This window comes from Myxocyprinus asiaticus, chromosome 1, assembly GCF_019703515.2.
Source record: "Myxocyprinus asiaticus isolate MX2 ecotype Aquarium Trade chromosome 1, UBuf_Myxa_2, whole genome shotgun sequence".
Taxonomy (NCBI): domain Eukaryota; kingdom Metazoa; phylum Chordata; class Actinopteri; order Cypriniformes; family Catostomidae; genus Myxocyprinus; species Myxocyprinus asiaticus.
This window is the reverse complement of record NC_059344.1, coordinates 13,623,114-13,650,940: the sequence shown is the minus strand read 5'-3', so window position 1 is coordinate 13,650,940 and position 27,827 is coordinate 13,623,114. Positions and strand designations below refer to the sequence as shown.

Below are 27,827 nucleotides of genomic sequence, written 5' to 3'. Positions count from 1 at the left end.
CATCTCTTTTTGTGTCCATCAGAATAAAGAAAATCATACAATTCCTTTAATGTAACAATTTTTGCTTCTTTTAGGTATTTGCTTATACCACAGAAAATGGAAACTACCTGTTTGTTGTTATTGAAAGTAATGCCATGCTTGCATCATCTCAACAGCAACACGATGAACTGAATGATTACGTAAACTACTGCTTCAAGTTCACATCTCAGATCAGAGCCAGCCATGGGGAGAGGATATTACATCAGCAAACATATGGCCACTGCAGCCTTGGTACTGGCAACAATAGCCTTGGCAACCATCATTACATTATCCATTGTTTACAATCAAGAAAAGGCCAAAAATGCATCAAAATTCACTGACATAACCACATCACCTGTACCGCCCACCCCATATACTTCAAACGAACCCTGGGACAAATACAGGCTGCCTGATACTTTGTCTCCTCAGTACTACAATGTGACTCTTTGGCCCCGTCTGGTGATGGATGTCAATGGAATGTATATTTTCACAGGGAACTCTGGAGTGATGTTTACTTGTGTGAAGAAGACAGACTTGATATTAATTCACTCCAACAAGCTGAACTTGACTCTCTTCAAGGGGCACCATGCAAAGCTAATGGGTTTTGGTGGTGTAACAGCTCCAACCATAAAAACAACATGGTTTCAGACGGAAACACATTATTTGGTGGTTCAGCTGGATGGAAAACTGAAACCTGGAAAGTACTACTGGCTCTATACAGAATTCAGAGGGGAGCTTGCTGATGATCTGGAAGGTTTCTACAGGAGTGAATACATGGAAGATGGCACAAAAAAGTGAGGCATTTTAATTTTTCAAAACCTGTTTGGGTCAGCATAATACAGTGGTCAAAATAGTATTTTAGACACATAAGTCGCACTTAAAAATTAATTAATTTCATTGTATTAGTATAAAAGTAACTTTAGTAATTTTTTAAGCTTGGCTTAAGTGTCCAAGTACTTTTTTCGGCTACCATGTGTTACTGAAAATATTTTCCTTGAATATGTTCCTTTCTATGGAAGAAGAATGTTATACATCAAAATCTACAAGAAAAGCTGAAACTGCCTTTAAATGGTTGAAACGTTTGCCGTTCATTTGACATTAGATGACTTGTTGGTTTTATGATTAAACATTTGAATTGCTCTTCTGTTTTCCAGAATTATTGCCATCACTCAGATGCAGGCCACCTACGCTAGAAAAGCTTTTCCATGTTTTGACGAACCTGGCATGAAAGCTGTATTTCATATCACTCTCATTCATGACACAGGAACAATTGCACTGTCAAACAGCCAAGAAATTAGTAAGAGAAACTCTCATTAACTTAATAGATTGATAGATTGAAGCATACAATCAATATATACACTATGCGGGGGCCTGGAGAGCTCAGCGAGTATTGACCCTGACTACCACCCCTGGAGTCGCGATCCAGGGTGTGCTGAGTGGCTCCAGCCAGGTCTCCTAAGCAACCAAATTGGCCCGGTTGCTAGGGAGGGTAGAGTCACATGGGGTAACCTCCTCGTGGTCGCGATTAGTGGTTTTCGCTTTCAATGGGGCGCATGGTAAGTTGTGCAGGGATTGTAGAGAGTAGCATAAGCCTCCACATACTAGAAGTCTCCACGATGTCATGCACAATGAGCCACATGATAAAATGAGTGGATTGACTTTCTCAGAATCGGAGGCAACTGAGACTTGTACTCCACCACCTGGATTGAGGTGAGTAACTGTGCCACCATGAGGACCTATTTAAGTAGTGGGAATTGGGCATTCCAAATTGGGGAGAAAAGGGGATAAAAAATTAATACAAATTATATATACAGTTGTGCTCAAAAGTTTGCATACCCTGGCAGAAATTGTGAAACTTTGGCATTGATTTTGAAAATATGACTGATCATGCAAAAAACCTGTCTTTTATTTAAGGATAGTGATCATATGAAGCCATTTATTATCACATAGTTGTTTGGCTCCTTTTTAAATCATAATGATAACAGAAATCACCCAAATGGCCCTGATGAAAGTTTACATACCCTTGAATGTTTGGCCTTGTTACAGACACACAAGGTGACACACACAGGTTTAAATGGCAATTAAAGGTTAATTTCCCACACCTGTGGCTTTTTAAATTGCAGTTAGTGTCTGTGTATAAATAGTCAATGAGTTTGTTAGCTCTCACGTGGATGCACTGAGCAGGCTAGATACTGAGCCATGGGGAGCAGAAAAGAACTCTCAAAAGACCTGTGTAACAGGTAATGGAACTTTATAAAGATGGAAAAGGATATAAAAAGATATCCAAAGCCATGAAAATGCCAGTCAGTACTGTTCAATCACTTATTAAGAAGTGGAAAATTCGGAGATCTCTTGATTCCAAGCCAAGGTCAGGTAGACCAAGAAAGATTTCAGCCACAACTGCCAGAAGAATTGTTTGGGATACAAAGAAAAACCCACAGGTAACCTCAGGAGAAATACAGGCTGCTCTGGAAAAAGACAGTGTGGTTGTTTCAAGGAACACAATACTTGTTGACCCCTCTCCAAACATAGCGCTTATGGTTGTGACCATAAAGCTCTATTTTGGTCTTGTCACTCCAAATTACAGTGTGCCAGAAGCTGTGAGGCGTGTCAAGGTGTTGTCGGGCATATTGTAACCGGGCTTTTTTGTGGCATTGGCTTCTTTCTGGCAACTCGATCATGCAGCTCATTTTTGTTCAAGTATCTTAGTATTGTGCTCCTTGAAACAACCACACTGTCTTTTTCCAGAGCCAAGCTATTGAATCATAAGGTGTACTTAGTTTTTCACAATAAATCATGACATGGTGTAATATGCCATGTGTTGTTGTTTATCTGAGGTTGTATTTACCTAATTTTAAGACCTGCTAAGGACCAGATAATTTGTATTATGTCATGATACGTAAAACCATAGAAGTCAAGGAGGGTGTACTTTCTTTTTCTCATGACTGTATATATATATATGTATGTACTTTATGTACAATACCGACCTCTACTATATATATATATATATATATATATATATATATATATATATATATATATATATATATATATATATATATATATATATATATATATATATATATATATATATATGTATATATATATATATATATATATATATATATATATATATAAAATGATTTTTATGCATATATGGTATATATATATAGTAGAGGTCAGTATTGTTGCCTGTCTGTCTCATCCTCTTTAAAGTACAAAGTCAGCATTGTTCTCATGAAATTATTGCATATTTTGTGTGGCTCTTGAGTCATGATTGTTGGTTATGTGTCATTATGTATCATTCTGTTGACATTTTTTAACCACAGCATCTGTCTTCCTGATGTTCCAATCACTTCAACTGTGTTTGTTTTCCCTACAATTATTCCCTCAGCTACCATTAGCTTCAAGCCTGTTCTTATCAGATCATAAGCAAACCAAGCAAACGTGATGCCTTTTGCTCAAATTATGCTTTGCAAGCAGGGCCAATGTCAAACCCCCCAATGACCCCACAAACTACAGTTTGCCAATGAACATATAGGCAAAGAGCAGGCCTTTGGAATAATGTGCTCTGGATAGACGAATCAAAGATAGAGTTGTTTGGCCACAGTAACAGTACACATGTTTGGTGCAGACCAAAGACAGCTTCTTAGGAGAAGAACCTCATACCAACTGTGAAGCACGGTGGTGGTAACGTTATGGTTTGGGGCTGCTTTGCTGCCTCAGGGAATGGGCAATTTGCATGCATTCATTCAACTATGAATTCTGCATCATATCAAAGAGTGCTTGAAGATAATGTGAGATCATCTGTCCGAAAGTTGAAGTTGAACCAGAAGTGGATCTTTCAACACGATAATGATCTTAAACACACTAGCAAATCCACCAAGGAATGGCTCAAAAAGAAGAAATGGAGGGTTATAAAATGGCCTAGTCAAAGCCCAGATTTGAATCCCATTGAAATGTTGTGGGGGGATTTGAAATGGGCAGTACATGCAAGAAAACCCTCAAACATCTTGCAGCTGAAAGAATTTTGCAAGGAAGAATGGTGAAAAATTTCAGCAAGCCGATGTCAGAGACTGGTGGACAACTATGCAAAACGCCTACGAGAAGTTATTTCTGCTAAAGGGGGAAATACTAGCTTCTGAGGCCAAGGGTGTACTTACTTTTTCCACAGAAGAATATCACATCTATTGATATTTTTGTTAAATAAAGTATTGAAAAAGCTAATTTTCCTTGTGGTTTTGTTCAAGTAAAACAACTTCAATATCAACTTGAATATTTTTATTTATTTTTATAAATCTCAGAGACAGAAAATGTCATCATCGATGGAACTGCTGTTACCAGGACGATATTTGAGCCCACAAAGAGGATGTCAACGTATCTTGTAGCATTTGTTGTCAGTGATTTTACGTACATCAATGCTAAAAACAACAAGGGTGTTTTGGTAGTTACTTCACACATATTTATTGATTTTAACTCATTTATTTGTACAGGCATGTATTTTAAGTATCCGATTCATAAAATTTTTGTGTGCCTTGTCAAAGGTTAGAATATGGGCACGGAAAAAAGCCATCGAAGAGGGACAAGGAGACTACGCACTCAGCATCACCCAGCCAATACTGGAGTTCTTCGAGAAGTACTACAACACGAGCTATCCACTTTCTAAGTCAGGTACCAAAATGTTCCATACAATGAAAGTGAATGGTGACAGAGTTCCGTACAGTATTTACAGTTTTCAAAACCCCCCCCCAAAAAAAAACAGGATTTCTCCTCTTTTCTAGACCAGATTGCTCTGCCTGACTTCAAATCTGGTGCCATGGAAAACTGGGGTCTTGTCACTTACAGAGAGACGGCCCTTCTATATGACCCCCAGATATCTGCCAATGGCAACAAACAGATGATTGTGACTGTGGTTTCTCACGAACTGGCTCACATGGTACGTCACAGTCCAACAAAAGGATGTTGAGTCCTTTTTATTTCACATAGTTTGCCATGTGATTCATGTCTTCCAGTGGTTTGGAAATCTTGTGACGCTGAAATGGTGGAATGATCTCTGGTTGAACGAAGGGTTTGCTTCATATGTGGAATATCTGGGCGCTGATTATGTGGAGCCGACCTGGAACATTGTAAGAGCCACATTCACAGGATTTGTATTAAATAGTCACTCTCTGGCTCTTTGAAATAAAGTTAAGATACCCATTAGCCAACCATTCTCTTACAATAATAACTAACCAGCTATCAAGATGAATGGACATTAGAGCTCAGAGACATGGAAAGTCAGCTCTAACCGTATTTAACTCTCAGAGACCCAAATATTGGTATATACAGTATATTCTGTACCTCCTTTATGTGTTTTTAGGTAGAAATTAGTTGCAAAAATTATGATTTTTATGCATATTTTTTGAGGGGGGTAAATTTAGGAAAAACTTGCATTTAGGGTTGCAAAATTTCACCACTGTTTTTTAGACAGCAAGCAAAATCCACACACAAAATCAACACACAAAAGGGTAGCACATTAAAATAAGGTTACATTTGTTAACATGAGTAAATGCACTAGGTATCATGAACTGAATGATATACTGTATTTTTACAATATTTATTAAACTTTGTTAATGTTAGTTAATAAAAAATACAATTGCTCATTGTTAGTTCATAGTGCATTGACTATGGTAACATATACAACTTTTAATAATGTGTTAGTATATGTTGAATTTAACATTAACCAAGATAAATAAATACTGTAAAAATATTGTTTATTGTTAGTTCATGTTAACTAATGTTAACAAATGTAACCTTTTTTTTTAAAACATTACCCACAAATATATATATATATTACAAGCAGTAAGGGTAAATTCAAAACTAATGATAAGTAATATTGATAATATATTTTTGCTTATTTAAACGCAATAAAAACACACATCTCTAATGTCTTATATTTAATATACCAAGAATACTATAAAACCATTTTTAGGCTACGTTTACACGACAACGATGTACTTAAAACGGAAAAGTTTTTCCTTTGCATTTTTGAAAAGATTGTAAAGACGACATCATTGTCAAAACGATCCCCGTTCACACGGATCCATGAAAACTACTAAAAATGCTGTATTATGCATGCCAGGCCAGTAGTTCGCAATTTTACTTTGTAAAGAAACACTACGCGCCTGCGCACATAAGCATTCTTCCACAGAGCGGTGAATACAAACAATGAAGTTGGCGAAAGCATCGAGCAATTTTGTCTCGACGGACGATGAGGTTGCTTTATTACTACAATTACTTTGCTGGAGAAGCGTCAATAGACTCAAAACCTTGAGCAGCACAAACACAGTCCTGTAGTCCGCCATTGTAGTTTTGAATGTCTCGCGCGTTTTTTTGAAGCACTCGCATGCATGCATATAGACTGAACTCTCAAGATTATTCAATAAACTCTGCTCATTTTTACCATCACTTCGTCTCCTGCCTTCTTCTGTATTCCCCCTGCTGACTCTTGGGCTGGTAGGAGAGTAAGTTAACATAACAAGCTGTTGATGTTGACTGGTTTTGGATATCAGACAGAACTACGATATATGGATATGTTCTGACAGAGAGAGAGGTCTTGTGTACACTGGATCTAACATGCATTTTCACTGCCTCATGTTTTCATATTCTAAGCATATCATTGAATACTGTACATGGCATCACATCTCTGTATATAGGCTATATACATAAGCGGTGGGTGAATGAATTGCATGGTAAAGGTACATAAAATTAAATTAAGTAAATAAATAAATTTTTTCCCATATGAATCCATACATTAATTTCAAGATTTTCAAATTGCAGGTTCTGCCTACTATACAATGTTCACACTCCATACAAAACACTCCAAATGAATAAATGGCTGCTTATTGTTATTTGCACAGACACCAGTATTCATAATGATAATGATACATCTCAAACTGATGCCTATCAATCCATAATTCTTTATATAACATGTAATACGCGTGCGCATGATGTCATCGTTTTCAAAAACTTGCACTTTGAAACCTGTTTTCAAAAGTTTGCGTTTTCAGGCCCCAAAACGCCGTTGTCGTGTAAACGAACAGCCAAAACGCATAAAAAGTGTTCCGTTTTTAGTTGAAAACATTGTCGTGTAAACGGCCCCTTAATGACAGAACAGCAAAGAATACAGCTGGAAATGATTTGGAATAGTTTATCTGTGATTTACTGAATATAGGCTCCAATGCCCAGCGTTGCATTTTTGCTTAACTTAATTTTTTTATTTTTTTTTTATGAAAGTTGATATTTTCAGGGTATTTAATTATTTTTCAGTCAGTAAACTTGTTGGGAATTAAGAAATTCTACTTGCTTGGAAAATTGCAAAATTTGTTACGAAAGTGTTAATATGCATTTTTTTTTCTCACCAAAAAGTTGTTGTGATAAATTTTATTATGTCAGCTATTGTTATGTGTAGATTTTTACCCATATTTAATGAAAATTCGGTATTATGTAGTTGCTTTCAACAAACATTGCGATTCTGCTATGCTGGGTCTCTGATGGTTAATGGTAAAGTGTGTAAACTTTCCTGTGTTACAATATTTCTATCCCAGTTTAATGAGCAGACACAACTACCATTGGTTGGCTTACAAAGAGTGTAAACACAACACAACTTTCACTTGGCAGAAGATTTTTTTTATTCTGATTATTATTGAAAGGTAACATTTTAGAATAAGGGTCTATTTGTTAACATTAGTTAACATGAACTAACAAAGAAAAATACTTTTACAGCATTTATTAATCTTGTTATTTTTACCATATACTTATACATATAATTATACTTTTGATAATAAAAATATATATGTTAACATTAGTTAAAACACTTTGAACCAACATGAACTAAATATGAACAATTGTATTTTTATTAACTAACATTAACAAAAATGTACAAATGCTGTAAAAAATACAGTATATTGTTCATTGTTAGTTCATGATACCTAACGCATTAACTAATGTTAATGAATTGAACCTGATTATAAAGTGTTACCATTGATAATAATGCTATGTTACTATTAACTATTAATAATAATAATTATGAATATGTAACTTATATAATAATAATGCAACTACTTGTTGGACATTGTGTGTCTTTTATCATTGTTGTCTCTTAATCATTGCTGTTATCTGTATTTTATTAATGCAATAATCCACAAGCTGTGCTTTACAAAGAGTTTTCCACCCCTTACCTGTGGCAAAATCACTGTAAGACAGCCTTTCATGGTGTATTGCTTTATTAACCCTTGTTAATTGTCCATCCACAAGGAATGATGATCAATGAGCATGGAGTAAATTTAACTTCTACTTTTCACTCCCCTCTGAGGCAGGACCCAAACGCAGAGTTGAAAATAAAAAGGGAATTTATTAATTCAAAATAAATAAAAAACAAATGAAAACTCCCACAAGGGAGAAAAAAACATAAACTACCCCATATGGGGAAAAGGTATCCAGGCTGGGGCAGAGGGTAATGGTGAATAACAGGACCGACTGGACTGGAAATGGGTACAGGGAATAACAAGAACACGAACCAACACACCAACCAACAGACCGACTGGAAACAAGATGAACTGGCCCTGGACAGCAAACGCAAGGAGACTAAAATAGGGAGAACAATCAACAGGTTAACAAGACAGAGCAGGTGTGATTAATAAACTAATAATGGGCAAACAAGAAGGTGGGGTATGATGTAAGACAGAGAGACACGCAGCGATACAGAAACAAAAAAAAGTCACGTGCTCTCACAAGACAACAAAACACCCGAATGGCATGAGCTCACATCGCCAAGACAATGAGGCAATATATGCCCATGCCAACAGACAAACAAGACGAGAGAATGCGTAGCAACAGCAAACAAAGCGCTGCCACACATTCTCACAATAAACAAAACCTAAGCGTACGTCGGGAGGCAAACGCCACATGATGCACACAACAGGTGACAAAAACAAGATGGGACACCTGTGCGAGAGTTCAGCCACACACACACCTGACACCTTAGACTGAAGTGACTGAACCTCAGCACAACATGAAGACAGCTCGCAACCTGGGCATGCAATATGAGCGCAACGCGTGGCGCACCTGTGTTCGCGAGAGACAAGATTACATAAGCGCGATGCACCCACGTCAATAACAGACAGACAACATAAACCGCGCACTCACACAAAGACAGACAAAGAAACACATGACAGACATGGGACGATAATGCCAAGGTCCTGTCAGACAAAAACCCAGACTGTCAGAGTGACAGGACCGTGAGAGTACCTCCATGGACAAGTAAAAAAAAAAAAAACATTGCATTGTTTTGTTCATCATGATGACCTGTAATTTGTAATCTTTGTCCCTCACCAGAAAGACCAGATCATTGTGTATGATCTGCAAAGAGCATTTGCAGTGGACAGTCTGACCTCCTCTCATCCCCTTTCTCGGAAGGAAGAAGAGGTCAACACCCCTTCGGAAATAAGTGAAATGTTCAGCACCATATCCTACAGCAAGGTAGAGACATCTGATGAATTACCTTGAGAGTCTTGTTGTTTATGATGGAATCTAAACACAGGTTGTCATCACTGACCAGTTATAATGGTATCTGGTAAGGCAAGCATCATTATTGTTATTGTACAGGGATTTGAACAAACCCCTAATCCTGGTTAAAATTTTGTGTGCATCTGGTCCTGCACCGTTTGTGCTGCAGACATGAATAAAATGAAATCAAATATTGCAGCTTGTTGAGTAGAGGTGTGCCATTACATCACACATAAGTGAGCTTTTACCTGGCAAATGATAAAACAAGTGAAACAGATCTCATAGTCTTGCCAAGTTAAGTCATTTTTATTTGTATAGTGCTTTTCACAACACACATCGTTTCAAAGCAGCTTTACAGAAAATCATGCTTCAACAGAAAATGAAGCTGTAATATCTGTAATGACTTAGAGTCATCATTGTGCTGTTTGATAAAAATGTGATTGTAAATTGTGTCTTCAACTAAAAAATCAATTAATTCATTAAATAAATAATTGTATATAGAACCCCAGTGATCAAGCCGAAGGCGACTGTGGCAAGGAACACAAAACTCCATAAGATGGTTAATGGAGAAAAATAACCTTAGGGGAAACCAGGCTCACTGTGGGGGCCAGTTCCCCTCTGGCTAAACAGCATGAATATAATGCCAATATTTGTGTTGTGCAAGTCATGGTTTAAAAGTAGTAAACGTCATGGTTACTTGTGTAACCTCCGTTCCCTGATGGAGGGAACGAGACGTTGTGTCGATGTAGTGACACTAGGGGTCACTCTTGGGAGCCCGAGACACCTCTGGTCTTTGATAAAAGGCCAATGAAAATTGGCGAGTGGTATTTGCATGCCACTCCCCCGGACATACGGGTATAGGAGCTGGTATGCAACCACTCATTCAGGTTTTATGCTGAGGAGCCGATATAAGGTCCGGCCATTTCAGCGGGTAGTTCAGCATTGTGGCAGGAGGGACACAACGTCTCATTCCCTCCATCAGGGAACGGAGGTTACACAAGTAACCATGACGTTCCCTATCTGTCACTCACTCGACGTTGTGTCGATGTAGTGACACTAGGGGTCCCTATACGAAACGCCACAATTGGCTGAACTGTGTTACATGAACTGGCGGTGTGTGGTGGGCAGACTACTGCATGCCTCATAGCCAACACACCAGGTCGACACGTAACCTCCCCCAACATAGTTATGAGTGTCAAACGGCCCTTTTTGGGGACAAGTCGACTACCCAAAAGATAGAGACAGGCTTAACCCAGTCGTGGCCTCTTTCCCCTTCTTTTTTCCACTCCCTAAAAAAGAAGGGGGATTGTCCAACTGGGCCACCAGGTCTAGTCGGGAGGTGTCCCTCCCAAGGGGAAGACATAGTGGAGACCACACCTTGCCCAAAGAGAGGGGGGGATATTTAAGTGGAAAAATACGTCACATGGTCTTTCCAACCATTTGGAGAGTCTTCAAGGTAGATCCTGCCCAATGGGGGAGGAGTTACTACAAACATGGAGACTGGGGCAGAGGGGCTCTGCCCAAGGAAGATGCAGTTTGCCAACAGGGAAACGAATTAGCAGAAGATATATATATCGCATGGGGTTAGCCTTACAGGGAACCGCCACATACGGAGCACCTACCCCAGAACAGTGCTCTTAGTTAGCGTGTGTACTGGGCCAGCAGCGAATATCTCTGAAAACTCGACTGCCATAGAGCTCAGAGGAAGTCAACCAGGGAACAAACTTGTGAACACTACTGGGAATTAATGGTGCACGTCTTCAGCTCAAAAGGAGGTGGAAGGTGCAATGTGCAAGTGATACACCCGGCCGGCTATCCCAGGCTTATCCGCTTGTGCTGTGTGCCACTACCTGGGACGAAACCGGTTATAGAACCTTGCACAAATGTTGGGTGTTACCCAGCCTGCTGCTTTGCAAATGTCTGTTAGAGAGGCACCCCTGGCCAGGGCCCAGGGAGCCGCTACACCCCTGGTAGAATGGGCTCGTAGCCCTACCGGGGGCGGCATGTCATGGGCGACATATGCCATAGTTATGGTGTCAATGAGCCAGGGGGCGATCCTCTGCTTGGAGACAGTGCTTCATTTCCGCTGTGCACCAAAGCAGACAAAGAGCTTCTCGGAGATTCTAAAGCTGTGCGTGTGATCCAAATAGATGCGTAAAGTGCGCACCGGACACAGCGACGACAGGGCTGGGTCTGCCTCCTCCTGGGGCAGCGCTTGCAGGTTCATCACCTGGTCCCTAAAAGGGGTGGTGGGAACCTTGAGCACATAGCCCGGTCGTGGTCTCAGTATCACGTGAGAGTAACCCGGACCGAACTCCAGGCACGTTTTGCTGACAGAGAACGCTTGCAGGTCACCTACCCTCTTGATGGAAGTGAGCGCAGTCAGGAGGGCAGTCTTCAAGGAGAGTGCCTTAAGCATGGCTGACTGCAAAGGCTCAAAGGGGGCTCTCTGTAGACCCTGAAGAACTACAGAGAGGTCCGATGAGGGAATGAGGTGCGGTCTGGAGGGATTCAGCCTCCTGGCACCTCTTAGTGACCTGATGATCAGGTTGTGCTTCCCTAAGGACTTACCATCGACTGCGTCATGGTGTGCTGCTATGGCAGCAATGTACACCTTCAAGGTGGAAGGGGACAGCTTCCCTTCCAATCTCTCCTGCAGGAAGGAAAGCACTGATCCGACTGCGCATCTCTGGGGGTCTTCCCGACGGGAAGAACACCACTTAGCGAACAGACGCCACTTAAAGGCATACAGGCACCTCATAGAGGGGGCCCTAGCCTGAGTGATCGTGTCTACCACCACAGGTGGTAGACCGCTTAGGTCTTCCGCTTCCCGTCCAGGGGCCAGACATGGAGATTCTAGAGGTCTGGTCGCGGGTGCCAGATGGTGCCCCGTCCCTGAGAAAGAAGATCCTTCCTCAGGGGAATTCACCAGGGGGGCTGTCGCGAGGAGCGTGAGGTCCGAGAACCACGCCTGGGTGGGCCAGTAAGGTGCTACCAGGACGACCTCCTCCTCGTCCTCCCTGACCTTGCACAGGGTCTGTGCAAGTAGGCTCACTGGGGGAAAACGCATATTTGCGCATGCCAGGGGGCCAGCTGTGTGCCAGCGTGTTTATGCCGAGGGGGGCCTCGGTCAGGGCATACCAGAGCGGGCAGTGGGGAGGATTCTTGGGAGGCGAACAGGTGCACCTGTGCCTGTCTGAATCGACACCAAATCAGCTGGACCACCTGAGGGTGGAGTCTCCACTCTCCCCTGAGGGTAACCTGTCATGACAGCACATCCGCTGTAGTGTTGAGGTTGCCCGGGATGTGAATGGCTCGCAGCAACTTGAAGTGCTGCTGACTCCAGAGGAGGAGACGGCGGGCAAGTTGTGACATACAACGAGAGCGTAGACCACCTTGGCGGTTGACATATGTTACCATTGCCGTGTTGTCTGTCTGAACTAACACGTGCTTGCCCTGGATCAACAGCCAAAACCTCCACAGGGCGAGCAGAATTGCCAACAACTCGAGGCAGTTGATGTGCCAATGCAGTCGCGGGCCCGTCCACAAGCCGGCGGCTGCGTGCCCATTGCAAACAGCACCCCAGCCTGTTTTGGAGGCGCCCGATGTGACCACGACACGCCTGGAGACCAGTTCTAGGGGAACACCTGCCCATAGAAACGATAGGTTGGTCCAAGGGCTGAAAAGACGGTGACAGACCGGCGTGATGACCACGCAATGTGCCCCGCGGCACCACGCCCATCTCGGGACTCGAGTCTGAAGCCAGTGCCGAAGCGGTCTCATATGCATCAACCCGAGCGGGGTGGCCACCGCTGAGGATGCCATATGCCCCAGGAGCCTCTGAAAAAGTTTCAGTGGAACCGCTGTTTTCTGTTTGAACGCCTTCAAACAGACCAACACCGACTGGGCGTGCTCGTTCGTGAGGCATGCTGTCAAAGAGACCGAGTCCAACTCCAAACCGAGAAAAGAGATGCTCTGAACCGGGAGGAGCTCGCTCTTTTCCCGGTTGACCCGAAGCCCTAGTCGGCTGAGGTGTGAGAGCACCAAGTCCCTGTGTGTGCACAACATGTCCCGAGAGTGAGCTAAGATTAGCCAGTCATCAAGATAATTGAGAATGCGAATACCCACCTCCCTTAGCGGGGCAAGGGCTGCCTCTGCGACCTTCGTGAAGATGCGAGGAGACAGGGACAGGCGAAAGGGAGGACCTTGTACTGATATGCCTGACCCTCGAATGCAAACCGCAGGAAGGGTCTGTGTTGAGGAAGAATTGAGACGTGGAAGTACGCGTCCTTCAGGTCTACCGCCGTGAACCAATCTTGATGCCAGACGCTCGCCAGAATGCGTTTTTGCATCTGCATCTTGAACGGGAGTCTGTGTAAAGCCTAGTTCTGCATTCACAGGTCCAAGATTGGCCGCAACCCACCGCCTTTTTCGGTACGATGAAGTAGGGGCTGTAAAACCCCTTCTTCATCTCGGCTGGAGGGACAGGTTCTATCGCACACTTTTGTAGGAGGGTAGCGATCTCCGCGCAAGGTAGCAGGGTTTTCGTCCTTCACCAAGGTGAAGTGGACACCGCTGAACCTGTCCGGACCAGCCATCATGACGGATTGGAAAGCGCAAGCCACGCGTCCAAGTTCCGTGCAAGGGGGACCAAAGGGACAACGTCATCGGATGTACCAGCAGGTGGGGCCTCGCGGCAGGGCGGAGCTTGAGATGCCACACCACGTCGTGGCCGTGCTGAGTCTAAGGTCATCGAAGCACTTACCTGGCTCCTTGTGACCACCCCCGGAACAGCCTGGGATGGGGGAGGAAGAGGCCTGTCCTCGTGACCCGTGGAGACTGTCACATCGGGGGCGGATTTGTGCCACAGCTGGGCGCTCAGGGGTGGGAGACCGCCGCTGGAGCGCCAAACATGCCAAATAAAGTGGTGGACGGTGGTCGTGATGACAGCCGTGCACACCAGATACGTGACCCAGGGAACAAGGAAAACGCTCCTGCTGAACTCTTGAGTACTGCAGCCACTTGGGCATGCAGCGCAATTAAATGCAAAAGGTAACAAAAAGATGGAGAGATCTGCTTACCAGCTCCAGAGCAGCGGGTTTCGTCGTCCCTGGGTCGCCTGTCTCAAGGGCGCTTTGAAGCCTTTCACGGGTTCTGGGTGGCTGCGAGACGGGTGGCATCTGCTTCCTGCGGTGGGCTCCACGCCGGGGCCAGGCCGAAGGGGCGGGCTGCGGCAGAGCCGGTGCAGTCACCGCAGGGGGATGCCCTTGGCGATGAGTAGACGGGGTGCAGGATCCTGAGCCGCGCCGGGGCAGGATATGCCGGCTAGCATCCGTCTACTGCTCCACCGTCAAGAACTGCTGGGCAAAGTCCTTGATGGTGTCGCCGAATAGGCCAGCCTGGGAGATGGGGGCAGTAAGGAATCGTGTCCTGTCGGCCTCACCCATCTCGACCAGGTTGAGCCAAAGTTGGTGCTCCTGGACCACTAATGTGGACATCGTCTGCCCGAGAGGCCGTGCCGTGACCTCGGCTGGTCGGTTGCCGAGCACAGTCCCTGCATCAATCCCGGGGCGAAACTACCCTCGTGCAGTTCCTTTAGCGCCTTGGCGGACTTGCAGGAGAGCCATGGCGTGCAGGGCGGAGGAGGCTTGTCCAGCGGCACTGTAGGCCTTGGCCGTCAGAGACGACGTAAACCTACAGGCCTTGGACGGGGGCTTTGGGCACCCGCACCAGGTGGCAGCGCTCTGCGGGCATAGGTGCACCGCGAGCACCTTTATCCACCGGGGGATTGCCGAATAGCCCCTGTTCGCCCCAACATCGAGGGTAGTGTGGGCGGGGAAGCTGGAAAGATCGGGACCGGGCAGTAAAAAGTGCCTCCCACGACCTTGTCAGCTCTTCATGCACTTCCGGGAAGAAAGGAACAGTGGCAGGGCATGGCTTTGAGCGGCGCTGCGAGCCCAGGAACCAATCATTGAGCCGCGAGGGTTCAGGGAAGAGCAGAGGGTTCCACTCTAGCCGATGCTCACGGCTGCCTGGGAAAGCACATCATCATCTCCGCATCAGCCTGTGACTGGGCAATCGTCCCCGAAGGGAGGAGCCCAGCTGAGGCTTCCGACTGGACGAGCTCGCTCTCCGATGCTGTGCTCGAGAGCTCATCACTTTCGCGGGCTCCGAATAAGAGGTCGAACTCGCCGTGAGACTAGCCGGCGGACTCATCCGGAAGCCCGATCGGGGCAGACGAGCGTGCTGGGGAATGGGAGGTCCAATGGGGGATACCCGGTGGAGGCGGTCCCATTGGGGTCCCCAAATCGCCCCCAGTGCTAGCTGCGCTGGCCTCATACCCGTGGGTAAAAGGACCGAGGCAGGGAGCCTCTGGGGTGGCTTTCTTTCTTATGAAGGCGAGCCGCGACCGCATCGTTGCCATAGACATGTCCTATCAATGAGAACATGACCATCCATGAATGCTGTCTCCGCGTGAGCAGTGCCCAGACACGAAAGACAGTGATCGTGACCGTCAGAAGGCGAGAGATAACGAGCGCAACCAGGAATAACACACAATCGGAAAAGCATCTTTAGAAAGACACGTCTTTAAAAGATGTTCCGTGTGTGCCGCTCTTTTAGAGAAATATAATCTTTTAGAGAAATATACTCTTTTAGAGAAATATACTCTTTTATTTCTGCCGAAGTGCCCAGGGGCATTCTCTGCATTGCACCAGTGCAGAGGAGGGAGAAACCGCTGAAATGCGCCGTCAGATCCAGCAGAGGTGCATGAACAGTCCTGGGAATTCAGCTCAGTGAGCATGACCATTCGGCTCCGAAGAGAAAATCTGAATGAGTGGTTGCATACCAGCTCCTTTTATATCTGTATGTCTGGGGGAATGGCATACAAATACCACTCGCCAATTTTCAATGGCCTTTTATCAAAGACCAGAGGTGTCTCGGGCTCCCAAGAGTGACCCCTAGTGTCACTACATCGACACAATGTCGAGTGAGTGACAGATAGGGAACTAAGTAAGTGTGTAGGGGCAATATTTAAACAAAAAGATTTTGTAGGAACTGTAAGATTAATGACTAATATCTTTGAAGTCCATCCTGGATTAACTGCAGAAGTTCACATAGATGCAATGTCTTTTGTTAATTGGCTGATGAAGGCTTTTGTTGGCAATTAATTGATAGTCTATGTATTTCATTTTAAGAGTGTGGTCCATCATTAAACCAAGGTGATGCAGGCAGAGATCAGTGAGGTGTATCACAGTTCATCTGGCAAGTCATTTTGGTGAGGTCAATTTTAAATCCAAGGTTCAGGCACTGGCACATGAAGTATCCCATGTCTTACAGTTGGAGTTGGCATCAGTTCATTCTCTGTGAAGTCCATCGTAGTAGACTGAAGTAATATCTGGCTGGCACAGGCTGCAGTTAGTCGTCATCTCTCAGCGACACATAGCAGTGGGAGTTGGACATCAAGCAGGACCGGAGCTGGATCTGGCAGGCTCTGGTAACCTTGGGATGTGTATCCCGAGGTTGAGACAGGAAAACAAATAGAATAATGTCAGCGTAGATGCCATTCGCTTTAAAGCAGAATTAAATAATTTAATTGTACTTTTACATGTGATCTCCCAAATTGACAGTCTTACTTCTCTCGATTAATTACATCTAATACAGCTGCCAGTTTTCAGTAGCATTTAGTGCTCATTCATCAGCTGAAACTATTAAGTCCCCTTATTCTTCTGTGGGTCCACAGGAATTGGTTACCATGTTCAATAAAGTTTGCACAGATATTCTTGATCATGTTGCTCCCTACAAGTTAAGGAGACATAAACTAGAACTCAGCAATGGCTGAATGAAAATACTCGGTCTCTTAGACAGCAGTGTAGGAGAGCAGAATGGAAATGGCAGAAAGACAAGCTTCAGGTATCTTATGAGGTCCTAAGAGAGTGTCTGTTTAAGTATCAAAAAGCAATTAAAACAGCAAGAGCCAAATATTTTTCTGATATAATTGTACAAAATGCTCATAATCCGTAAGTACTATTTAAGACTATAAATACTATAATAAAGAAAATACTTGTGAAATGTTTTTAAAAACAATTATTGAAAACATTTAGGGCATAAGATCATCCATTTCACCTCTATCTGATGTATCTATCTTAACTGCTTGCTCTGATAATTTCAATCAATTTGAGCCAGTGTCGAGCTCTCTTATTAGGGATGTTGTTGCACACTTAAAAACTACTTCCTCATCCAGTGATGTGGTTCCCCCAAAATTGTTTGTTGAGCTCATTGATATAATTGGTCCAAGCATTCTCTCTATTATAAATTGTAGTCTGACTAGTGGTTGTGTTCCTTTGAGCTTTAAGCATGCTGTTGTCCAGCCTCTTCTTAAAAAAATGAGCTTAGATCCTTTAGATCAAAACAATTTCAGCCTATTTCTAAGCTACATTTTATATCTAAGATACTGGAAAAGATAGTTTTTACTCAACTTACATCATTTCTAATGAATAATAATGTTTTTGATAAATTTCATTCCAGTTTTAGATCTGGTCACAGCACAGAATTAGCTCTTCTTAGAGTAGCCAATGACCTATTATTAAAAGTGAACTCTGGTAGCTGTGTTGCTTTAGTTCTGCTGGATCTTAGCACAGCATTTGATACGATTGATAATACTATTCTTATTGAACATCTAAGGCAGCATGTTGGCATCCAAGGAACTGCCCTAAGCTGGTTTACCTCTTATTTGCACAATAGATAATTTTCTGTCAAAATTGGAAACCTTCATCCTCATGAAGTCATGCTCAGTCATGCTTCTATCACCTGTGGGGTCCCTCAAGGTTTCACTTTAGGACCAGTATTATTTTCATAATATATGCTCCCCCTGGGTGCTATTTTTAGAAAATATGTTATTTCATATCACTGTCATAAAATCACAGCATAAAGCTGACAATACACAGATGTACCTCCCTTTGAAGTCTGGTGATGATGTATCTGTTAAATCTCTTTTTGAGTGTCTGAAAGATGTAAAATGCTGGATGGACAATAACTTTCTCCAGTTAAACAACAAAAAGACAGAGATTATCATTTTTGGCTCTAGCAACTGTGTTAATAATATCACAGAGTGTCTAGGTCCTCTGTCATCTAATTTGCATGCCTATGTCAAAAATCTTGGTTTTATTTTTGACAGTTTGACAGGCAGATAAACTCAGTTGTGAAAAATAATTTCTTTCAACTGAGAAATATCCCTAAACTCAAATCTGTCTTATCATTTAATGACCTGGAGAAAGTAATCCATGCCTTTATTTCATCATGTCTTGACTATTGTAATGCTTTATATCTGGATGTAAGTCAGTCCTCACTTACACAACTGCAAAGGGTGCAGAATGCTGCAGCCAGACTGTTGATGAATACAAGAAAAAGGGATCATATATTTCCTATTCTAGCATCACTGCACTGGCTACCTTTTCAATATAGAACCAATATAAGGTGTTGCTATATGTTTTTAAAGCTCTACATGGACTGGCATCAGAATATATTTCTGAGCTTATTCATTTTCACCGCTCCCAGAGATCGCTTAGATCTAATAACCAGCTGCTCCTTGATGTTCCCTGGTCACGCTTAAAAGGTAAAAGAGATCACGCATTCTTGGTCGCTGCCCCAAAGTTGTGGAATGGAATACCACAATCTATTAGGTCCTCAACCTCTGTAAACATGTTTAAAACCTGTCTTAAGACGTATCTGTTTAGTGGAGCCTTTCCTACTTTATAATGATCAATAGGTGTTGAACAGTCGCATTTATGCTGTGTATTGTTGTTATGTATTTTAATTTCATTTTTTTTTTTTTTTATAAGATATTTTTATTTTCTTGTAATTGTACAGCACTTTGGAACACTCTGTTGTTTTTAAAGTGCTTTATAAATACATTTTGAATTGAATTGAAATAATATGAGAAGTGTTTTTGGTTCCGGCAGACCTAACTAAAGCAGCATAACTATAGTCAATTTTTCACCATCGGGCCGAACAGTTCTCATCGCAAAACCGTACTGTTCCGTGCCGATTTGGGCCAGCTGGCTTGGTTATGCTTTCTTTTTCCACTGTGGTGCAGTCAAATCAGGAGAATGCACATAACATCTGTCTTTTGGTGACGGCGTGAGAGGTAAAATTGGAGCGAATGAGCTATGGAAGGTGATCGCATATTTCAGTTTAAGGACTTATTTTCCCCCTGGTTTTACTCTGCGAACAAACAATGAAGACACTGACCATATTGCAAAAAGGAAAGAGAAAAAAGGCGAGAAGTTTACCATCATTTGCTGATGGCTTGTGTTTGCCACCGGACACGAACATGCAGAAAGGTAAAAGTTCCCAGACTAGCTAAAAATGATATTTATTGAAAAAGGCATGTTGAAAAATAAATGTAGTCTACAATACTAGTTAAACCATCATAATAAAATCACGAAGATACACTAAATGAGTCGCCGTGTACTTAAGTCTTTCAACCAGCATGCTTGAACATCAACTCATGTAGATTTACTCATTGAGGCACTGCCATTAAATTACCTCCCTCTTTATGTTGCTATGATCCTATTCCCAACCTCCTTACAAGGATTTGTTCATGATAACTCTTACATTAACATTTACATTAGCTGTATCATTAAGTATTATTAAGAGTGTTTTTGTTGTCTTATCATAGACTGTCACTACAGCACTTTAACAGCTAATAGTTCATATCTATCACTTGTTCTGTCATACAATATACATACTTGCTGTCTACTTTTCATTGCACTTAAGTGTAACTGTATGTACATGCATTTGTTGGTATATTTTGGTATGTGATATCCATGTGTGTGCATGTGCACATATACCGTTTTTGTATACACTATGTATGCTGCTTGTAGGATGGTGCCACATGAAATTTCATTGTACAGGTTATAATGACAATAAATCAATTCATTTCAATAACAATCTTAGGGCATCTACGTTTAGCATTAGCCAGCACTTGTACATTTGATCTGATATCAGATGCTCTGGTACCCAGAATGCAATTAACAATGGTTGCTGGAGTCTCTATTTCCACATTCCTTACAACAGAATCATCTATAAGCAGGGTGCTTCCAACAGGCTTCTCAATGGGTGTATCACTGAGTGGGGAGAATTGATTGGAAATCTTAACAGGAACAGGAGAGTGGTGTCCCTTTGCAGAGCAAGTATGCCGCCGAGACGTCACCCAGTTGCCCTGCTGTGTGGGCTCTACAGCTGGAACCAAAGTGTGTGTGTTGCTCGCTGTACTACCCACATCCGAAACATTATCTAACGGCTCATCTTTCTCACTGACCTACACTATGTGTGTCTCTAACTCATTAACCTTCTCTGTCAGCCTGAATAATTCCTTACATTTATCACATGTATTTATTTATTTATTTATTAATTTTTTTTTGGACTCAAGATGGCGGTGAGTATGGCTGCTGTGTTGCGAGCTCCGACACAACATTGTAGTGTTTTGTTTGTTTTGTTTAAATTCTTATGTTTTTTTTTGTCTTGGATGTTGTCTGCCGTATTGTCTATGACAGACAAACACTTTTGGACATTGGTTCTGCAATTACACACCGTAAACCGGACTTCAAATTCCTCAATGCCGACCCGCTGTTTACAAACACACCAGCGGAGCCCTTTATCTGGGCAGCCCGGCCACGAAAATGCAAAAGGAAAAGGGGAAACAGAGCCAGCGTTCTCATCAGAGTAAGACGTCGTGCAAATCGACACCCGCTACCCAGTATTCTACTGGCAAATGTTCAGTCTCTGGACAACAAGCTCTGTGAGCTGAGAGCGCAGATCTCTTTCCAATGAGAGACGAGGGACTGCTGCATTATCTGCCTTACGAAAACTTGGATGTCTGCTGAGATTCCAGATTCAGCCATTGAACCCTCGGGGTTCTCCGTGCACCGAGCGGACAGAGCGAAAGACCTCTCAGGTAAAAGCAGAGGTGGTGGTGTATGTTTTATGATCAACAAATCCTGGTGTGATCAGAGGAACGTACATTCTATCAAGTCTTTCTGCTCTCCTGATCTGGAATTTCTCATGCTTCTGTGTCGACCATTCTGGCTACAGAGGGAATTCACAGTGGTCATTATCACTGCTGTGTACATCACGCCACAAGCCGATACAGCTGTACGGAACTGTACAGGATTATAAGCAAGCAGGAAACCGCACACCCTGAGGCCGCATTCATTGTGACCGGGGACTTTAATAAAGCCAGTTTCAAATCAGTCGCACCAAAATTCCACCAACACACGAGGGGACCGGGTTTTGGACCATTGCTACTCTCCCTTCCGGGATGGCTACAAATCCCTCCCCCGCACACCATTTGGCAAATCGGACCACTCTTCCATTCTGCTTCTGCCCACTTACAGGCAGAAACTGAAACAGGAAGCACCCACCCTCAGAACGTTCCAGTGCTGGTCGGGCCAATCAGACTCTACGCTACAAGACTGTTTTGATCACACGGACTGGGAGATGTTGCGGTCCGCCTCTGATGACGACATCAAGCTTTACGCTGATAGCGTAACATGTTTCATCAGAATGTGCGTAGAGGATGTCATTCCGACCAGAACAATACGGATCTACCCGAACCAGAAACCTTGGATTAATAGCGATGTTCACGCGGCACTTGATGCGCGGACCTCCGCTTTTAATTCCAGGAATGCAGAGGAGCATAATCAAGCCAGTTATGCAGCAAAACACCAGTACAGGAACAAGATTGAAGGACAGTTCAACACCACCAACTCTAGAAGCATGTGGCAGGGAATTAATATCATCACGGTCTTTAAAGGGAATAAAAACTCCGCCATGAACACCGCTGCCTCTCTCCCGGATGAGCTAAATACTTTTTATGCTCGTTTCGAGGGAAATAACACCGCCCTCGTGGAGAGAGCTCTCACGGCCGAAGCTACAGAGGATAGTTCACTCTCCGTCTCTGTAGCGGATGTAACCCGATCCTTCCGACGGGTGAATATCCGCAAAGCCACGGGTCCAGACGGCATACCGGGCCGTGTCATAAGAGCGTGCGCGAACCAACTGGCTGGTGTTTTTACGGACATTTTCAACCTTTCCATCTCTTTGTCTGTAGTCCCCACATGCTTTAAAATGTCCACCATTGTGCCTGTTCCAAAGCAATCCAAAATCACTTGCTTAAATGACTGGCGTCCTGTTGCTCTGACCCCCATCATCAGCAAATGCTTTGAGAGACTAATCAGAGAGTACATGTGCTCTGTGCTGCCTCCATCACTAGACCCATTACAGTTTGCTTACCGAAACAACCGCTCCACTGATGATGCCATTGCATCTACAATACACACTGCTCTCTCCTACCTGGAAAAAAAGAACACTTATGTGAGAATGTTGTTTGTAGACTACAGCTCAGCATTCAACACCACAGTGCCCTCCAAGCTTGATGAGAAACTCCGGGCTCTGGGCTTAAACAGCTCGCTGTGCAGCTGGATCCTGGACTTCCTGTCAAGCAGACGCCAGGTGATTAGAATGGGCAGCAACATCTCCTCATCACTGACCCTTAACACTGGAGCCCCGCAGGACTGTGTTCTCAGCCCACTCCTGTATTCCCTGTACACACATGACTGTGTGGCAACACACAGCTCCAATGCCATCATTAAGTTTGCTGATGATACGACAGTGGTAGGTCTGATCACTGACAATGATGAAACAGCCTACAGAGAGGAGGTGCACACTCTGACACTGGTGTCAGGAGCACAACATCTCCCTCAATGTCAGTAAGACAAAGGAGCTTGTGGTGGACTTCAGGAGAAGTGATAGAGAACACAGTCCCATTACCATCAATAGATCACCTGTGGAGAGAGTCAGCAGCTTCAAGTTCCTGGGTGTCCACATCACTGAGGAACTCACATGGTCCATCCACACTGAAGCCGTTGTGATGAAGGCTCATCAGCACCTCTTCTTCCTGAGATGGCTGAGGAAGTTTGGAATGAACCACCACATCCTCACATGGTTCTACACCTGCACTGTAGAGAGCATCCTGACTGGCTGCATCTCCACCTGGTACGGCAATAGCACCGCCCACAACTGCAAAGCACTGCAAAGGGTGGTGCAAACTGCCAGACACATCATCGGAGGTGAGCTTCCCTCCCTCCAGGACATCTATACCAGGCGGTGTGTGAAAAAAGCTCGGAGGATCATCAGAGACTCCAGCCACCCGAGCCATGGGCTGTTCTCACTTCTACCAACAGACAAGCGGTATCGCAGCATCAGGACCCACACCAGCCGACTTCATGATAGCTTCTTCCCCCAAGCAATCAGACTTTTGAACTCTTGATCTCAATACATCAGCATTGCACTTTATTACTCTTACTCTTATATCTCACACCGGACTGTCATAAATTATATTATTATTATATTATATTCTCTCTTAACAACACACTGGAAACTTACTATCAACCGACAGCCTGAATGTCAATACAGTACAATACAACCTACTGTACATTTTATATATACTATATATACTTTTTTATTGTATAATGTGTATTTCTATATTGTCTGTATTGTATACTGTACATTGTATGTTATTATTTGTATATTGTGTTATGTGTAATTATGTGTATATTAGATTTTAATTGCGTTGTAAATCTGATGTTTATTGTAAATTGGTATATGTCCCATCACTGTCACGACTATGTTGCTCGGAACTGCACCCAAGATTTTCACACACTATTGCACTTGTGTATATGGTTGTGTGACAACAAAAGTGATTTGATTTTGATTTTGAATCAATCACTGCTGATGGATAAAAAGATCATAAACATGTGGTATGCAGTGCAGGTAGCAATAACGTGTGCTGATATCATGACCACAATTGTTTGTTGTTGTTGTGGTGGTGTTTCTTGAGCAGCGGTGGTTTGAGATCGATGTGAATCCCTCACACAATTGTTTGCTGTTGTTGTGGTGATTCCTGATCAGCAAGGGTTTGAGATTGATGCAATAATTTGTGTAAGACACAGAAGATAAAACAAATGCACGCAGTCGAATCATGATATGTGACAAGTGGAAAAAAGAATAAACGGATGTGTGTGGTAAAATGCACCCAGTTGAAAAAGTAGAATAGCGGAAAAACCGAAGCGAGCAGTAAAATGGCAAAGATTAAGGATTAAATGCTGAAAGTAGAGGAATAAGCAATGCTAAGCAGGCTATCAGGCTGCAAACACAGACTCCAGCCACGCGCCAGCAGCAACAGGACCAGGAAGGGACCGCAACAGTGTACCTGACTGCAGCTTGGAGAGGGGGTTCCAACTTGCATTGAAGGAGGGACCCAAGCCGTATCTAGTGACCAGACAATCGTTTTAGAGACTTGGAGGTGGGCTCTTTTGACTTGTGCCAGAACATAACCTGCTAGAAATTACCTACCTATGCCCTAGAAACCACTCAGAACATCCTAGCAACCTGATTGCAATGTGCTAACAGCCCCTCCGAACATCTTAGCATCGAACACTACTCACGTTTTCATCAGGAAATTTAAATATCTAGTATTGATTATGGCTTTGAAAATCACTTTCGATTTCTAGGTTGGACCTTTATGTCAGTCAGCACTGATATTGTGGTATTCAGAAAGACCACCACAATGACAATCCCTTGAGCTGCAGAGAAAGTCATAAAGCAGTCAAAGTTGTATCTGTTCAGTTACAGATAATAATTTTTATGATAAATGCATTACATATATTTGTCATTACAGGGAGCTGCAGTGCTTAAGATGCTCTCAGAATTCTTGACGGAGAATGTGTTTGCCAAGGGACTGAGTGTAAGTCTTAATATAGACTCAAATTTCAAGAGTTTATGCAACTTTCCCCTCACATTTCATGACCAAATAATTTGTTTGTTTGTTTTTGTTTTGTGTACTGTTGCCCTCCAACAGAATTATCTGAAGCAGTTTGCTTTTGGAAGCACTGTGCATTCAGATCTTTGGGATCATATTCAAAAGGTTAGTTGTTTAAGTCTATTGTGATTTAAACATGGTGTAGTGGAAACACTGTGAGCATTTGAAAAATGCAGGAACTACTGGAACAACTATTTATTTATTTATTTATTGTTATTTTAAGGTGAAGTGTGTAATTTCTGCGCCACTAGCATAACCAAACAGAATAGCTAATGATAAATAATTTCAGGGTTTCAAACATGTTTCCCCAATTCTCTGACCAGGGACTAAAACCGGTTCAAGGAATGAAAACCAAAACCAAAAATGAACTAAGTTTTTTGCAGAACGTAACCAAAAACGGGAACAAAGTCATTTTCAATTGTTCCGGAGTGAAAACTTTATTTTTAAATGCTGGTAACTGGTTCATTTCGTTCCGATAATTTTTTCATGAAACCAACGGCCAAAGGGTTAACCACTGTAAATTTTTGGAACTACACCACTTTATGTTGTCTGAAAAAATTAAACGTGCTTTGATCCTGAAGGAAACTGCTGTATCACACATTTCTTTGCCTAATTGCCCATTGTGGATGTCGCATTCTGTGAATGAAGACCTTTTAACAAATATGTATAATTACCACATATACTGTAAATGCACGGCTAATCCAGATACAAGGAAAACATTATTAGAGTTAAAAAAGAAAATCTCTCAGTCTTCACTGAATTATTGTTAGATATGATGCATTACTACATATTTGATGCTGTCGGGTTTTGACTGAGAAGCAGATCTGTAATTAAAATGATATTTAACTGTTAATCAACTGTATGCTTGTTATGATTTATATGCTGATAAATCCACCACACAAGATAAAACTGAATTGCTTATTTTCATTTATTTTGGTTAGGCAAGTGGCTTATTTTGGGCTTGTTTTTCCAGACCAGGTTGCTTGTTTCTCTTGCGAGATCTAGCAACACTGCAATTGGTATTTCACCCACCTCTTAGCACAGAGTAGTCATTTTAAAAAGAATGTTATTAACCGTTCTTTTATTATATTATAACCGGTTACCATTTGGAAAGGAGGCTACAGAACTTCTGAAACTGAATGAAAAAATACAGTTTTTGCTCAGAACGAACCGAAATGAAATTTCATTTTTAGTCCCTGACTCTGACAAACATATAGTCCCAACCCAAACTCACACTATTGGTTGAGTCAATGTTGCTGTGTCAGGCTAGTCAGGAAAAACAGAGAGCAATGTTTTGTAGCACCACGGAGCCACAGTGTTTACATTTTTGGGATGAATAAATCTACGTGTGTCTTATTTGTAGATTAGTAGTCGCTGTTGGGTTCATTACATCTGAAATGTAATCTGGCACTGATTTCAAATTACACAACTTAAATTGTAATCAGTTACATAATGTTTTAGATTACACTTTTTATGTAATCTAATTTGATTACTTTTAATTGGATTACATTTTAATCAAAACAATGTTTTATGCTACAATTTACACACCTTTAATTAAACATTTGTAACCATGAAATCAAACAACAATTTTCTATTTGTCAGTTCCTGAGTCCTCCCCCTTTGGTCAAGACTGATAGGTAATGTAATCGATATGTACTCATGTAGTCCATAAAAATGTGACTCATTTAATTTTGCACTTTTACAATTTTAATGTCTAATTACAAGTACTTGATGATTGTAATCTGAATTAATCCTGATTACATGTAGTCCATTACTACCCAACAATGTTGACCAATGTGGGTTTTTCAGTAGCTGATGCATATACAATATCTAAGGCAGCAGATGGTCGATGTAATACCAAAATATTTAATACTATTTAATGCTAGCAAATAAGGTGTCCGCAATATAGCTGAAATGAAATGAACACTTAAAAAAATTGAGAACAGAAATGGCCTATTATGCCTTGACAAGACCGTCTGTAGATTTTGGAACTGATACAAAGGGGGAGGTTACACTTCTGTTAACTGGCCAAGTGGACCCGATTCAGCCATTGCAATAATGTCAAAATGACCAAATATTGTCAGATTAATAATAAAAAAAAACTGTTACAGAAGAAAGTGTGTTAACTTAAAATACACACTTCACCTTTAAGAAATGCATAATTATTGCATGTAATGTCTCAACCAGGCCGTTGATCAAACTCCAGAGGTGAAACTACCATATAGTGTTCATGACATCATGAACCGCTGGATTCTTCAGATGGGTTTCCCTGTTGTCACCATTGACACTCAAACAGGGAACATCAGCCAAAAGCACTTTCTTCTCGAGCCAGAGGCAGTGGTGGACAGGAAATCTGAATTCAAGTATGATTCTAAAACATCTT

The 27,827-nt window shown here is 42.5% G+C and overlaps 1 protein-coding gene across 1 annotated transcript in view; it reads left to right on the top strand.

The window, feature by feature from the left end:
* Positions 1-27,827, top strand: part of LOC127444766 (aminopeptidase Ey-like) — a 45,221-nt gene that overhangs the window by 2,500 nt on the left and 14,894 nt on the right. The window contains exons 2-11 of the mRNA XM_051704320.1: positions 75-812; positions 1,173-1,315; positions 4,323-4,462; positions 4,563-4,689; positions 4,800-4,954; positions 5,031-5,144; positions 9,394-9,537; positions 25,304-25,369; positions 25,484-25,549; positions 27,632-27,807. Of these exons, the coding sequence (XP_051560280.1) occupies positions 223-812; positions 1,173-1,315; positions 4,323-4,462; positions 4,563-4,689; positions 4,800-4,954; positions 5,031-5,144; positions 9,394-9,537; positions 25,304-25,369; positions 25,484-25,549; positions 27,632-27,807 (1,721 nt within the window). The 5' untranslated portion in view covers positions 75-222. The remainder of the gene's footprint in view (positions 1-74; positions 813-1,172; positions 1,316-4,322; positions 4,463-4,562; positions 4,690-4,799; positions 4,955-5,030; positions 5,145-9,393; positions 9,538-25,303; positions 25,370-25,483; positions 25,550-27,631; positions 27,808-27,827) is intronic.